This window comes from Triticum dicoccoides, chromosome 6A (genome assembly GCF_002162155.2).
Source record: "Triticum dicoccoides isolate Atlit2015 ecotype Zavitan chromosome 6A, WEW_v2.0, whole genome shotgun sequence".
Lineage (NCBI taxonomy): Eukaryota > Viridiplantae > Streptophyta > Magnoliopsida > Poales > Poaceae > Triticum > Triticum dicoccoides.
The window spans coordinates 68,536,708-68,553,544 of NC_041390.1; the positions used below are offsets into that span (position 1 = coordinate 68,536,708).

Sequence of the window (16,837 nt, forward strand, 5' to 3'; positions counted from 1 at the left end):
CTGACCGGCCGCCATGGCTTCCCCCGGCGGCGACGACGACTTCGACGACCACGACCTCTTCGCCGGCGTCCGCTTCTTCCTCGTCGGCTTCGACAGCGTATCCGAGTCCCAGGTGCGCGCCCCGTCCCCCCTGACCCTCCGTGGCTCCGTCTCCCATTTCGCCCCGCGAACCCGGCCCTGCTCTGGTGGATACTGACCTCCGTTGCCGCCTTTCCTGCAGTACCGGTCGGAGATGGTGCGGCGCGGCGGCGCCGACGCCGGGCGGCTCGGCGGCGGGTGCACCCACGTCGTCGCCTGCGGCCGCGTCTACGTGAGTCTCGCATATCACGGCTCCCCCGCTTCTTGTTTCTTCGCCGTGGCTTTCTTGGGGATCTGGGACCGATTTGGGCTCTGCGTGTGCAGGACGACCCCGTGTGCGTGGCGGCTCGAGCGCAAGGGAACAAGGTCGTCAGCGAGCTCTGGGTGGACGATAGCCTCGACCGGGGTTTTCTCGCCGACGCCGACAGGGTCCGTTTCCCTGCTAGTAATATATGTGGCCACACCTCTGTCACTGGTTCAGTTTCCTGATGAAGCAGGATTTTTTTTCTTTTCTTTGCCAGGTTATTTACTGGCCAACGAAAGATTTGAACGGAATACCAGGCAGCGACTCGCTGCAGATTTGTCTGACGGGGTACCAAAGGAATGACCGTGAAGATATAATGGTAACGGCTTGCGGCTTGTATCCTCGTATTTCCCTAGTCAAAAACTCTGAAACATGAGTTATGTCAACCTTTAGTTGATTCCCTTTAAACATAACACATCAAGGTGGAGTTTTTGTCACATCGTGCTGTTCCCTTTTTGACTCGTAATCCCATTCTAGAGCTTCCTTTCGAATTCATAGCATCTTGTCCGATGATCTGTAAGGTATTTTCACCATTGCAGTACCAATTTAAGTGGAAGTGCATGTAACGTTGAGCGCACATGCTTCAGAATTGAATTTTGTTTTTGTTGGGTCAGCTCAACCCAAAAGAACTGCGTCACACTCATGGTTAACTATAGAATACACTAGCCTCACGTTTCTGATCTCTTTGTAGTATTCAAGGAGTTGAGTGACTGCTTTCAGATGGTGAAATGTTAACTACTTTAGCCGTCCCATAATATAAGAGCGGTTTTGACACTACACTAGTGTAAAAAATGCTCTTATATTATGGGACGGAGGGATGGGACGGACGGACGGTTTTGACACTACGGAGTACTATTTAGTTCATTTGACCATAACATATAACCCAATTGCTTTTCTTTTTTTCTATAGCAAATAGTTCCTATTTGGTTTGTACCCATCACATGGGTGTCATATATGTAGTCTTAAGGATAATTTTGTTTACCTGTCCTTATGCTGATGCCACAGTACCTTGTTTTTGTGGAATTTGTTGGCAGATTCTTGATATGTAGTCGAGTTCATGGATTTCGTGGTTCACCAGTTATATATCTTGACTTATAATGTTCCTCTTTTCATTCTAAATGCAGAAAATGGTCTCTTTGATGGGCGCACAATTCTCCAAGCCTTTATTAGGACATGTAGTCACTCATCTTGTGTGCTATAAATTTGAAGGTTTGTTACTTTTAGCAGCCAGTCAGTGCCATAAATATGTATATACAAGTCATTTTTGTTTTGTTGCTTTTCCCTCGACGCACTTTCATTGCTGTTGTTTTTCAGTGGTGACCATACATTTGTGAGAGCTGACATGAAAACTTTATTTCTTACTGTTATTTGTGGCTCTTTGTTTTGGGTATGATGCTTATAATTTTGTTGCTAGAACTAACTCTATGGACCAGTAAGAATCTTATACCCAAAATTGGTATCTTGGTGTCACATATATTCCTCAAGTTCGTCATCAGATTAGGATTTTGGGTGAACTAGTTGGAGTATAAACCTCAATATGATATCTTGAGTTCAAGACTTAGCTAGCCAATTTAATAAAAATAATACCAGTCACTCTGGTTCATGTTTTAGGCCAGAGGGAGCCGAGGCAAGTGGAAATGTTGAGTAGGAATTGCTGATGTCATTTGGTGGTTGAACACTACTTGAACGCATAGATGGCATCACACTGTCAGTATTTGCTTTTCTTGTCTTTATGTGAGACATATAAAAGTAATCTCATGATCATAGACAACCTTTGATATGTGTGGTGTACAAAATATGATGCCTGCATGCTCCTGATCTTTCCTTTTCCAGTTTGGTTTCTTCCTTTTCTGTTTTTGGTCCTTGTAGTTTGAACTGCTGGTTTGTGATACTAGAAATCGGAGAGGAAGATCTTTATATAGTGTTTTATGATGAGCATAAGAAGTTGTGAGATTCGGTAAAAAGTGTGCAGCGAATCTTGGGAAGAAAAGTTACTCTTTATATTGTTTAGAAAGCCTCTGATGAAACATAGGCTTCTCAGTAACTTAAAATAAATCGCAACATGCGTATCGAATGTCTGTTTCGGATCATTTCTTTGTGCATGAATATATCATGACGCGAGAAATTGTTATATGCTCCTTGAATGTGACATCTTGGTTTTGTCAAATGAACCAGGTGAGAAGTATGAGCTTGCCAAAAGGCTGGGAATCAAGCTTGCTAATCACCGGTGGTTGGAAGATTGGTACTGCACATCAGCTTTTCTTTATAATAATCTTAACTATAAAGCTCACATGTTAAATATCGTTATATTATTGATCTTTTTCCTTTGCAGCTTAAAGTCATGGGAAATTCTTCCGGTAGATGATTATAACAAGAGGCAAGTAAAAGTACAGTTGCATACTTCTTTTGTTGTATCCATGTTCTGATTTAATCTTCTCACTATAATGCTTGCTAGGGAAATTAATTCTGTCTATTTATTTATTCAGTAGTTGGGAACTAGAGATAATGGAGGTGCAAGCCAAGGATTCAGAAGATGAAGTAGAAGATGATCGAAAGCCATTCAACAACAGATCTGGAGTTAAGCACACTCCCAACCCAAAAAACAGCGTAGGAACTTCTCACAACCCTGAGGTTGATGTACCTATTATTCCCAATGATAATCAAAGTATGGCTGTGGATAGACATCTGAACACTCCAGGTCAGATCAGAAAGGAAGAGAATGTCGTCAACAAGACACCTGATATCACAGCTCAAGGCACTCCTAACATTAGTAGGTTGGCAAGTTCTGCTAACGCTGATAGTGGTGCTCCCGTTCAAACTCCTCCTGTTATCAGTGGCAATAGAGAGGAAGTTGCAGTAAGAAATTTGAACAATCCAAATCAGGTCCAGCCAGCGGAATACAAATATGTTGGTACAGACATTGCAAGTGGTACATTGGGCACCCCAAGCTCAAGCAGGATGACAGTTTCTGCTAACCATCATTCCCATTCCCCAGATGAGACCCTCAAGGTACCAAAGAACATAGCAACTCCTATAGCAATCAATGCAGGTGCCCACAGTGCTAGCATGGAGGTTGATGGATCAGTGGTTAACAATGGCAATGCAGAAGTTTCTGAATCAGGGATTGAAAAAACGATTCCTTGCCAGTATGCTGGTGTAACCTCTAAAAAGGGCTCCAGTAGTGCAAGTACAACAGAAAAACAAACAACATCACCGAAGAAGGTTCCACTTAGCAGAGTGGCGAGTGCCCTTGCTAAGAAGCAACAGGGTGTTTCCACCAAGGTAAATGATGCACATGTAGGATCCAATTTGGAGTTGAGTAAGGTGACTTCTCAGGAAAATATTGAGACCCATTCCTCAGATGAGACCCTGATGGTACAAACGAACATAGCAACTCCTAGGGCAAAGAACCCAGGTGCCAAGAGGCCCCACAGTGCTAACATGGAGGTTGATGGATCAGTGGTTGACAATGGCAAGGCAGTAGTTTCTGAATCAGAGACTGACAAAACAATTCCTCACCAGCATGCTGGCGCAACCTCTGAAAAGGGCACCAGTAGTGCAAGTGCAACAGAAAGAAAAGCAAAGTCCCCAAAGAAGGCTCCAGTTGGTGGAATGAGAAGAAGTGCTCTTGCGAAGAGGCAACAGGGTGTTCACACTAAGACAAATGATGCGCAGGTAGGATCTGATTTGGAGTTGGGTAAGGTGACTTCTCAGGAAAATATCGAGATCCATTCCTCAAGTGAGGCTCTCATGGTACCACAGAACATAGCAACTCCTAAAGCAAGGAATGCAGGTGCCAAGAGGCCCCGTGGTGCTAGCATGGAGGTTGATGTATCAGTGGTTGGCAATGGTAAGGCAGCAGTTTCTGAATCAGAGACTGGCAAAATGATTCCTTGCCCGCATGCTGGTGCAACCTCTGAAAAGGACACCAGTAGTGCAAGTGCAACAGAAAGAAAGACAACACCTCCAGAGAAGGTTCCAGTTGGTGGAGCGAGAAGAAGTGGCCTTGCGAAGAGACAGCAGAGTGTTCGCACCGAGTTAAATGATGCACATGTAGAATCTGATTTGGAGTTGAGTAAGGTGATTCCTCAGGAAAATATCGAGACAGACCCTAAGAGGTTCTGTGGCGGTGCAAATGATGATGAACATGGAAGAAAGTCACCCAAGAAGTTGCCTAATACAAGAGTGAAAAATACAGTTGTTAAGAAGTCTCGAAAATCTGACACCAGCACGACCATTGAATCACCAGTTGATAAAGCTGAAACAGTCCCTGCAGAGTCACTGTTTGATGACTTGTTTCCTTCAGAAAATGTTAAAGATGACCCCAAAAAGCTTTCAAGCAGTGCTAGTGTGGATGGTTGTGCCACAGTTTCCCCTGAGAACATATTGAGAACTAGAGTTAGGAAAGTGGTTGCCAAGAGGAAATTAAAAAATGTGGAAGACAAGTCAGGCAGCAAGCATTGCAAAATTGGTAGTAGCATTGTATCTGCAGCTAAAGCACTCTCATCAGAGAGAATAGAGAGTGCATGCAATATCGAGAAAGCAACTGCCGATCAAGACTCCCTGAAGGGCAATAATGATGGTGTGAGAGATGTATCTGTATTGTCTTGCAAAGATACTGTCACTGTGGACAAGTCAGAAGGAATGCACAATTCCAAGTTGAGAAGTAATGGAAGAAATAAAGCTCCTGCTTCAGAGCATGATAATGATAACCAACAAGACCATGGTGATCTTAGCTCTAAAACCAGTTGTGGAAATGGTGGTTTGAATTCCAAATTTGCTTTGAAATCAAAGAAGAACAAAACAGATATGCTTGACAAGCATGGAGAGATTGACAAGTCAGAAGGAATGCACACCTCTAAGTTGAGATGCAGTAAAAGGAATCAAACTCCTGCTTCTGACCAGGACAACGATAACGGACAAGACCATGGTAGCAAAGATACTGTCACTGTAGACAAGTCAGAAGGAACTCGCAATTCTAAATTGAGATCTAGTGCAAGAAATAAAGCTCCTGCTTCAGAACATGACAATGAGAACCAGCAAGACCATGGTGGCAAAGACACTGTCACTGTAGACAAGTCAGAAGGAATGCACAATTCTAAGTTGAGAAGTAGGGGCAGAAATAAAGCTCCTGCTTCAGACCATGGCACTGAGAACCGACAAGTCCATGGTAGTAAAGATACTGTCACCGTAGACAAGTCAGAAGGAACACACAATTCTAAGCTGAGATCTAGTGCAAGAAATAGAACTCCTTCAGACCATGACAATGAGAACCGACAAAACCATGATCTGAATTCCAAATTTGCCTTGGAATCCAATTGTGGAAATGGTGATCTCAATTCCAAATTTGCTTTGGAATCAACGAAGAACAACACAGATGTTGTTGACAAGCATGGAGGGACAGAAGGAAATGGAGCTGGAACCTTGATCACATTGGACCCTGCATGCTTTATTTTAAGTGGACATCGTCATCAGAGAAAAGATTATCGGTCAATACTTAGACGCCTGAAGGGACGAGTTTGCAGGGATTCACATCATTGGTCATATCAAGCAACACATTTTATTGCCCCTAACCCCCTAAGGAGAACTGAGAAGTTCTTTGCAGCAGCTGCTGCAGGCAGGTAGAAACTGAAACTGTGATCTAAGATCTCTAGTAATTTAAATTTTGCAGTAGAGTTAATAGTTTCTTATTGACTTATCTTATAGTCCTTCATCAATGAGACCAGAAAGAAAATAATTTGCTGCTTAATTAGAGAAATCGACATGTTTGCTGCATATGCACGTGACTTGCATTTTGTCTTACCTACTTACTATCTTGCTAAAATCTGCCATGTCACAAATCTGAATGTTAGCTCTTTTTCTCCTGAAATAGGTGGATCCTCAAGAGTGATTACTTGACCTCTTGCAATGAGGCTAGCAAGTTATTGGCTGAAGAGCCGTTTGAATGGTCTGGTACGGGCCTCAATGAGGGTGAAACGATTAGCTTTGAAGCTCCCAGGAAATGGCGTGTTCTAAGGCAGCAGATGGGTCATGGTGCCTTCTACGGAATGCAGATAGTCATCTACGGACAACTCATTGCTCCATCACTGGTGAGTCTTGCTTGTCAATCAACTTACCTGCCAAAATGATCAGTGATAAAGTATTTCTGACAAAGCAATGCATGCATTGTGAGCTTATCTAGCACCTGCATATTTGGAGGTTCTATGGTTCTTTATCCTCCAGTTCATCTTAAAAACTTCCTGTTCTTCCCTACCAGGATACGGTGAAGCGCGCGGTGCGTGCAGGCGACGGCAACATCCTAGCAACCGCACCGCCATACACCAAGTTCCTGAACTCCGGCGTCGACTTTGCCGTGATCTCAGCGGGCATGCCCAGCGCAGACGCATGGGTCCAAGAGTTCATCCGTCACGACATCCCATGCATCAGCGCCGACTATCTGGTCGAGTACGTCTGCAAGCCTGGCTACTCCCTGGACACGCATGTCCTCTTCAAGACGAACCGTCTGGCCAACAAGTCCCTGGACAAGCTGCTGAAGAGTCAGCAGGAGGTGGCCATGGATAACCTGGAAGAAGCATCTGAGGACGACGGCGACGATGACCTGAGCTGTGCAGCCTGCGGGAGCACGGACCGGGCAGAGGTGATGCTGATCTGCGGCAGTGAGGACGGCACGGTCGGCTGCGGGGTCGGCACGCACATCGACTGCTGCGACCCGCCCCTGGACCGCGTCCCGGACGACGACTGGCTGTGCCCCAAGTGCGAGGCGCCCAAGGCCAAGAAGAAACCCCCGAGGGGCGCGGCGAGCAAGTCTAGAGGGTCATCCAAGCAGCGGAGGTGATTCTGGTTCTCTCGTCTTGTGTAGTACGCTCCCTGCTTTATCGAACAGACAGAATAAATAGTGTAACAGTTAGCACCAGTGTAATATAAAGCTTTGACATCGACAGAAATGCCGCCTCAGCATTTCTCTTGTAATAGTTGGTCTTTTCCATCCACTTGGCTTTTATCAGTGTGCAGTGATAGTGATTATGATTTGCTGTAAAACCTTCCGAACCGAGGAGTGTCTTCTGCAACATCCATTTCATTTGTTTTTTTTTGGTGTATGCGACTTCCATTCAATTTCCCTCTGTTCACAAATATAAGATGTTCTGGATATTTCAATATGGACTATATACATACTGAAATGGGTGAAATAAACACACTAAAGCATGTCTATAATGGTTGATGGTATAATAGCAATATCGAGGGACATCTACATGGAACATTATGAGCGGGTGATGTCCTTCTCTCATGACTCATGATCCATGAATGCACAGAGAGGTTTCAGAGTGGAAGTTGCGGTCCTACTCCTACCTTGCTTCACAATCGGAGAAACATACTTTGCTATCTTCCGAACGAAGGTCCGTTTTTAATTCTGACAGCTCTATTTCCCGACTCTTATATTTCTGCGCCTGGTGATACAAAGGAACGGATGATGGCCATTTAAGGGAGAGTGAGACTGGCAAGGATGTCACCCAAACTGAGAAAGTTGACACTCCCTCCGATTTATAATAAGTGTCGTGGTTTTAGTTCAAATTTGAAGCCATGGTCATATTTGAACAAGAGTATGCGGTATCGGGCCTTGTCGTTGTTTGCGGCGTCATTGCCATGGTGCCGTCGGCGGAGCTTCGACAAGGCTGAAAGGGCCATGGCCCGCCCTAGGTTGGAGCAATTCTTTTTACATGAAGTCCAACCCACAATAATGCATGGAAAAGGCTATCGCTCAACCGACGGATCTAGCGCGGGCGTCCGCCGCCTCCTTTGATCAACACGTGGCCTACCTTCGACGAGCTCGCAGCGAACGATGGTGGTGTTTTTGTTTTGCAACATACTCTGTTGTAAGAAATATTTCTGCAACATCAGTCATGTTACATAAGTTTCTTTCATAACACCATATAGAAGTGAAGACAAAGAAAAAAAATTCTGCAACATCATCTCAGTTGCAAAGCTTTTCTGCAACAATACCTTTGTTGCAAAAAAAAGTGAAGATGGAAAAAAAATTGCAACACGACCTATGTTGCAAAAAATAAATCCCGCAACACGATCGATGCTGGAAAAAAAATCAGCAACACAATTTTTGTTACAAGAGTTTCCGTAACAAGACCATTGTTGCAAAGAAGAGAAAGACATCCAGCCACTCGATTTTGTCTTAACTACCGACTCGCGAGGCGGCGGATCTTTTAAAAAGATCCGCCGACCGACACGTAAAAGCCCCTATAATGCATTGATTTTTCTAATTTGATAGCACTTTTTGTACTATCCGGCCCATCCAACGTTTAGCTCTGCCACTGCATGGTGCTGCCAAGGCCTATGTTGAAGATGGATGATACCCTGTTTATCTTCTCTGACTCCATTGTTGTGAGTAGTAGCAGCGGGTAGGGTCACTCACATAGCCTATATATAATAGGAAAAATATAATTAAAATATAATAAGTTGAGAACTATACAAACAAATAAATCCATGAACCAGATCCACGGTTGGATAATCTCGTGGCCATTATGATGGATCCACTACTGGTTGAGAGGTAGTGCATCAGATCTTACCAATACGTGACAACCCACATTGACGATGATTCTATTACATGTAACACGCCATTTGTGAGGTCCACAAAGTTGATGTTCTGCGATGATGCCTCCTCAAAGCTTTGGGCTGATGGATTTGCATCATTCCCCTCAAGCGTCGGTGGCTTTTGAGTGGCGTTCGATGACAAGCACATGGACTTTGAAGGGTTTCAATATAACTTTTTGTAGGGGCGATTTTTCGTCTTACGCCACAATAATAGTCTATTTTAAAACTTTGCAATAACAAATTTTATTTTTTCTTACACAAGGCATAGCCTAGTGGTGGAAGGGGGCTGATGCCTTCCCACCCACCCAAATTCAAGGTATGATACTTGTAATCTGGGTTGTTGCATCAATTATACTGTAGGGGCCTCCCTTACGATCTTTCTATCAATAAATAAATAAATAACAAAGTCAAATTTTTAGTGATATATGGCGCATTTGGTGAATTGGAGAAGGATGCAGGAACATGCATGGTTGTCCGGACTCAGTTGCGGATCTTGTTCTTGCGTCTTGTAAATACATGCCAAGATGTGACGACCCCCTTGAAGCTGAACTCATGACGGTGAAGGAAGGTGTGCTCTATGCACGCAAGTATGTTGTAGGTCCGTTTATCCTCCACACAGACTGTTCCAATGTGATAAAATTGTTGAAGGATACAAAGCCAGATAGGTCTTGGCTACGTCATCTCGTACAAGTGTTGAAATACTCGGTCTTTGAAGAGCGGAAGATGATTCTCATGAAGGTTGATAGAAGTCAAAATAAGGTTGCAGATTTCCTGGCTAAATTTTCGCGCTCGGAGCATATAACCGTGGTTACACGATGCCCCGAGAATCTCCTAAGCCTTTTGGCTATGGACTGTAAACCTATTCGTTTATCAACAAAACTGCCAGTGTTTGATAGAAAATGATTGACTCCTGATGATCCTTGCTGACAATTCCTCTAACTCTAGAAGCATGATTATTCTTTTGATTTAGAAATTCCGACTGTTAAGGAGCGATATTACCCCTTGGCCAAAAAAGGAGTGATATTACCTGCAATAAAGATGCTACACGACGAATTGGCAGTTCCTCAATAACGCTTAGAAAATACTCATATGAGGAGATAATTAGGAGGAAGATGTCGATGTTTGATATTGTTGCAATACCTATGCATCCTATTGTCACCCGAGTACATAGTGGCCATCATCGTCGTGTGACAAGACCTATTTATCTTTTGATGATCCTTTTCGTCGTCCGACAGAACAACGACAACATGTATGATCTTGAGAAGGCATGACGGGAATGTCTTCTTCGTCACTTTCAGGTTCTTATTCCATTGCAACGATGCACTTGAGGCAGAGATCCATGATTTAATCCAAGGCAGCGTTTGTAATCCACCATACAGATCTTTTGGTTATTATTCAACCAGACACGTCGTGAGCTCTTTCGGTCCTCACTTCAGATTCTCTCGACCGTTCTGCTTACGGTCATTTGACTTTGAAGATTAAAGCCCTTTTGGTTAATAGGGGTTTGATAAGATATAGTCTCCACTCGCAAAAAAAAGAAAAGGAAGACGAGATATAGTTCCATGTATCGAGGAACTCTTGCCTCTTGATTGTAACTCTAAAATTATGGAACAAAATGTCTTTCTCTTGGCAAAAAAAGGAAAAAGAAAGTCAATGCACATATTTTTATTTTAGGTAAAAAACAACACGAATAGAAGAGACCAACGAGGCACCGAATGAACCAAACCAACCACCTCTTTTCCACGGCGGCCCCACCCCTCTCCCCCTCCAGCCAGTCTCCGTCCTTCTAGAAGGCCGCCGGAGTAGACGCACTCCGGCCACTCCCCCTTTCAGATCCCGCCGCCGCGCTCCACCGAATGATCAAGAAGTGATCCTAAAGCTACTTACGTTCAAGCATAACACGAGACCGTGTTCTCTTCCCGGACTCCGCCGAAAAGAGACCATCACGGCTACACACACGGTTGATTCATTTTAATTAAGTTAAGTGTCAAGTTTTCTACAACCGGATATTAACAAATTCCCATCTGCCCATAACCGCGGGCACGGCTTTTGAAAGTTCAAAACCCTGTAGGGGTGTCCCAACTTAGCCCATCACAAGCTCTGACGGTCAACGAAGAATATTCCTTCTCCCAGGAAGACCCAATCAGACTCGGAATCCCGGTTACAAGACATTCCGACAATGGTAAAACAAGACCAGCAAGACCGCCCGATGCGCCGACATCCTGATAGGAGCTGCACATATCTCGTTCTCATGGCAACACCGGATGAACACTACGTACAGCTAAAACCAGCCCTCAAGTTTCCCCGAGGTGGCGCCGCAAGTGGCTTTGGTTCGGATCAACACTTAGACAAGCACTGGCCCGGGGGGGGGGGTTAAAATAAAGATAACCCTTGAGTCTGCAGGACCCAAGGGAAGATGATAGGTTGTTAGGAAAATGTAAAACCAAGGTTGGGCCTTGCTGGAGGAGTTTTATTCAAAGCGAATTGTCAAGGGGTTACCATAACACCCAACCGTGTAAGGAACGCAAAATCAAGGAACATACACACCGGTATGACAGAAACTAGGGCGGCAAGAGTGAAACAAAACACCAGGCATAAGGCCGAGCCTTCCATCCTTTACCAAGTATATAGATGCATTAAAGTAAACAATATATGTAATAATGATATCCCAACAATATCCATGTTCCAACATGAAACAAACTTCATCTTCACCTGCAACTAGCAACGCTATAAGAGGGGCTGAGCAAAGCGGTAACATAGCCAAACAATGGTTTGCTAGGAAAGGTGGGTTAGAGGCTTGACATGGCAATATGGGAGGTGTTGGAAATATGCCCTAGAGGCAATAATAAAAGAATTATTATTATATTTCCTTGTTCATGATAATTGTCTATTATTCATGCTATAATTTTATTATCCGGAAATCGTAATACATGTGTGAATACATAGACCACAATGTGTCCCTAGTGAGCCTCTAGTTGACTAGCTCGTTGATCAACAGATAGTCATGGTTTCCTGGCTATGGACATGGGGATGTCATTGATAACGGGATCACATCATTAGGAGAATGATGTGATGGACAAGACCCAATCCTAAACATAGCACAAGATCGTATAGTTCGTTTGCTAGAGTTTTTCCAATGTCAAGTATCTTTTCCTTAGACCATGAGATCGTGTAACTCCCGGATACCGTAGGAGTGCTTTGGGTGTACCAAACGTCACAACGTAACTGGGTGACTATAAAGGTATACTGCGGGTATCTCTGAAAGTGTCTGTTGGGTTGACACGGATCAAGACTGGGATTTGTCACTCCGTATGACAGAGAGATATCTCTGGGCCCACTCGATAATGCATCATCACAATGAGCTCAAAGTGACCAAGTGTCTGGTCACGGGATCATGCATTACGGTACGAGTAAAGTGACTTGCCGGTAACAAGATTGAATGAGGTATTGGGATACCGACGATCGAATCTCGGGTAAGTAACGTACCGATTGACAAAGGGAATTGTATACGGGGTTGCTTGAATCCTCGACATCGTGGTTTATCCGATGAGATCATCGAGGAGCATGTGGGAGCCAACATGGGTATCCAGATCCCGCTGTTGGTTATTGACCGGAGAGCCATCTCGGTCATGTCTACATGTCTCCCGAACCCGTAGGGTCTACACACTTAAGGTTCGGTGACGCTAGGGTTGTAGAGATATGAATATGCAGTAACCCGAAAGTTGTTTGGAGTCCCGGATGAGATCCTGGACGTCACGAGGAGTTCCGGAATGGTCCGGAGGTGAAGAATTATATATAGGAAGTGCAGTTTCGGCCATCGGGAGAGTTTCGGGGGTCACCGATATTGTACCGGGACCACCGGAAGGGTCCCGGGGGTCCACCGGGTGGGGCCACCCATCCCGGAGGGCCCCATGGGCCAAAGTGGGGAGGGGAACCAGCCCATAGTGGGCTGGTGCACCCCCCTTGGCCCACCCCATGCGCCTAGGGTTGGGAACCCTAGGGTGGGGGGGCGCCCCACTTGGCTTGGGGGGCACTCCACCCCTTGGCCGCCGCCCCCCCTAGGAGATCCCATCTCCTAGGGCCGGCGCACCCTCTAGGGGGCCTATATAAAGGGGGGGAGGGAGGGGGCAGCCGCACCCTTGAGTCTTGGCGCCTTCCTCTCCCCTGCAACACCTCTCCCTCTCGTAGTAGAACGGCGAAGCCCTGCTCCGGTGACCCCTGCATCCACCACCATGCCATCGTGCTGCTGGATCTTCATCAACCTCTCCTTCCCCCTTGCTGGATCAAGAAGGAGGAGACGCCACGCTGACCGTACGTGTGTTGAACGCGGAGGTGCCGTCCGTTCGGCGCTAGGATCTCCGGTGATTTGGATCACGTCGAGTACGACTTCCTCATCCCCGTTCTTTGAACGCTTCCGCGCGTGATCTACAAAGGTATGTAGATGCAATCCGATCACTCGTTGCTAGATGAACTCATAGATGGATCTTGGTGAAACCGTAGAATTTTTTTTGTTTTCTGCAACGTTCCCCAACAGTGGTATCAGAGCTAGGTCTATGCGTAGTTCTCTTTGCACGAGTAGAACACAATTTATTGTGGGCGTAGATGTTGTCAACTTTCTTGCCGCTACTAGTCTTATTTTGCTTCAGCGGTATTGTGGGATGAAGCGGCCCGGACCGACCTTACACGTACGCTTACGTGAGACTGGTTCCACCGACTGACATGCACTAGTTGCATAAGGTGGCTAGCAGGTGTCTGTCTCTCCCACTTTAGTTGGAGCGGATTCGATGAAAAGGGTCCTTATGAAGGGTAAATAGAAGTTGACAAATCACGTTGTGGCTTTCACGTAGGTAAGAAAACGTTCTTGCTAGAACCCTTTTGCAGCCACGTAAAACTTGCAACAACAATTAGAGGACGTCTAACTTGTTTTTGCAGCAAGTGCTTTGTGATGTGATATGGCCAAAGTTGTGATGAATGATGAATGATATATATGTGATGTATGAGATCATGTTCTTGTAATAGGAATCACGACTTGCATGTCGATGAGTATGACAACCGGCAGGAGCCATAGGAGTTGTCTTTATTTTTTGTATGACCTGCGTGTCATTGAGAAACGCCATGTAAATTACTTTACTTTATTGCTAAACGTGTTAGCCATAGTAGTAGAAGTAATAGTTGGCGAGCAACTTCATGGAGACACGATGATGGAGATCATGATGATGGAGATCATGGTGTCATGCCGGTGACAAGATGATCATGGAGCCCCAAGATGGAGATCAAAGGAGCTATGTGATATTGGCCATATCATGTCACTATTATTATTTGATTGCATGTGATGTTTATCATGTTTTTGCATCTTGTTTACTTAGAACGATGGTAGTAAATAAGATGATCCCTCATAATAATTTCAAGAAAGTGTTTCCCCTAACTGTGCACCATTGCGACAGTTCGTTGTTTCGAAGCACCACGTGATGATCGGGTGTGATAGATTTCAACATTCACATACAACGGGTGTAAGACAGATTTACACATGCAAACACTTAGGTTGACTTGACGGGCCTAGCATGTACAGACATGGCCTCGGAACACAGAAGACCGAAAGGTCGAGCATGAGTCGTATAGAAGATACGATCAACATGAAGATGTTCACCGATGTTGACTAGTCCGTCTCACGTGATGATCGGACACGGCCTAGTTAACTCGGATCATGTTATACTTAGATGACGGGAGGGATGTCTATCTGAGTGGGAGTTCATTATATAATTTGATTAGATAAACTTAATTATCATGAACTTAGTCTAAAATCTTTACAATATGTCTTGTAGATCAAATGGCCCACGTTGTCCTCAACTTCAACGCGTTCCTAGAGAAAATCAAGCTGAAAGACGATGGCAGCAATTATACGGACTGGGTCCGGAACCTGAGGATCATCCTCATAGCTGCCAAGAAAGATTATGTCCTAGAAGCACCGCTAGGTGATGCACCCATCCCACAGAACCAAGACGTTATGAACGCTTGGCAGACACGTGCTGATGACTACTCCCTCATTCAGTGCGGCATGCTTTACAGCTTAGAACCGGGGCTCCAAAAGCGTTTTGAGAGACACAGAGCATATGAGATGTTCGAAGAGCCGAAAATGGTTTTTCAAGCTCATGCCCGGGTCGAGAGATATGAAGTCTCCAACAAGTTCTTCAGCTGTAAGATGGAGGAAAATAGTTCTATCAGTGAGCACATACTCACTATGTCTGGATTACATAACCGCTTAACTCAGCTAGGAGTTAATCTCCCGGATGATGCGGTCATTGACAGAATCCTTCAGTCGCTTCCACCGAGCTACAAGAGCTTTGTGATGAACTTCAATATGCAGGGGATGGAAAAGACCATACCTGAGGTATTTTCAATGCTGAAATCAGCAGAGGTAGAAGTCAAAAAGGAACATCAAGTGTTGATGGTCAATAAAACCATCAAGTTCAAGAAAGGCAAGGGTAAAAAGAACTTCAAGAAGGACGGCAAGGGAGTTGCGGCGCCCGGTAAGCAAGCTGCCGGGAAGAAGCCAAAGAATGGACCCAAGCCCGAGACTGAGTGCTTTTATTGCAAGGGAAGTGGTCACTGGAAGCGGAACTGCCCCAAATACTTAGCGGACAAGAAGGCCGGCAACACAAAAGGTATATGTGATATACATGTAATTGATGTGTACCTTACCAGTATTCGTAGTAGCTCCTGGGTATTTGATACCGGTGCGGTTGCTCACATTTGTAACTCAAAGCAGGAGCTGCGGAATAAACGGAGACTGGCGAAGAACGAGGTGACGATGCGCGTCGGGAATGGTTCCAAGGTCGATGTGATTGCCGTCGGCACGCTACCTCTACATTTACCCACGGGATTAGTTTTAAACCTCAATAATTGTTATTTAGTACCAGCTTTGAGCATGAACATTGTATCAGGATCTCGTTTAATTCGAGATGGCTACTCATTTAAATCCGAGAATAATGGTTGTTCTATTTATATGAGAGATATGTTTTATGGTCACGCTCCTATGGTGAATGGTTTATTCTTAATGAATCTCGAGCGTAATGCTACACATATTCATAGTGTGAATACCAAAAGATGTAAGGTTGATAATGATAGTCCCATATACTTGTGGCACTGCCGCCTTGGTCACATAGGTGTCAAACGCATGAAGAAGCTTCATGCATATGGACTTTTAGAGTCTCTTGATTACGAATCATTTGACACGTGCGAACCATGCCTCATGGGTACGATGACCAAGACTCCGTTCTCAGGAACAATGGAGCAAGCAACCAACCTATTGGAAATCATACATACTGATGTGTGCGGTCCAATGAGTGTTGAGGCTCGTGGTGGCTATTGTTATGTTCTCACCCTCACTGATGACTTGAGTAGATATGGGTATGTCTACTTAATGAAACACAAGTCTGAAACCTTTGAAAAGTTCAAGGAATTTCAGAGTGAGGTTGAAAATCAACGTGACAGAAAAATCAAGTTTTTACGATCAGATCATGGAGGAGAATACTTGAGTCACGAATTTGGCACACACTTAAGAAAATGTGGAATAGTTTCACAACTCACGCCGCCTGGAACACCTCAGCGTAATGGTGTGTCCGAACGTCGTAATCGCACTCTATTAGATATTGTGCGATCTATGATGTCTCTTACCGATTTACCGCTGTCATTTTGGGGCTATGCTTTAGAGACTGCCGCATTCGCTTTAAATAGGGCTCCGTCGAAATCCGTTGAGACGACAGCGTATGAATTATGGTTTGGGAAGAAGCCTAAGCTGTCGTTTCTAAAAGTTTGGGGATGCGATGCTTATGTCAAGAAACTTCAACCTGAAAA

The 16,837-nt window shown here is 44.8% G+C and overlaps 1 protein-coding gene across 1 annotated transcript; it reads left to right on the forward strand.

Moving 5' to 3' along the window:
- The first annotated feature begins 6 nt into the window (after positions 1-6).
- LOC119315000 (BRCT domain-containing protein At4g02110-like) lies at positions 7-7,495 on the forward strand. Its single transcript, XM_037589672.1, has 10 exons — positions 7-112; positions 221-310; positions 403-507; positions 600-701; positions 1,507-1,591; positions 2,558-2,624; positions 2,715-2,759; positions 2,869-6,003; positions 6,255-6,471; positions 6,639-7,495. Exons 1-10 carry the CDS (start codon positions 14-16, stop codon positions 7,215-7,217), a joined length of 4,524 nt encoding a protein of 1,507 aa, XP_037445569.1. The 5' UTR covers positions 7-13; the 3' UTR covers positions 7,218-7,495.
- The last annotated feature ends 9,342 nt before the right edge of the window (positions 7,496-16,837 follow it).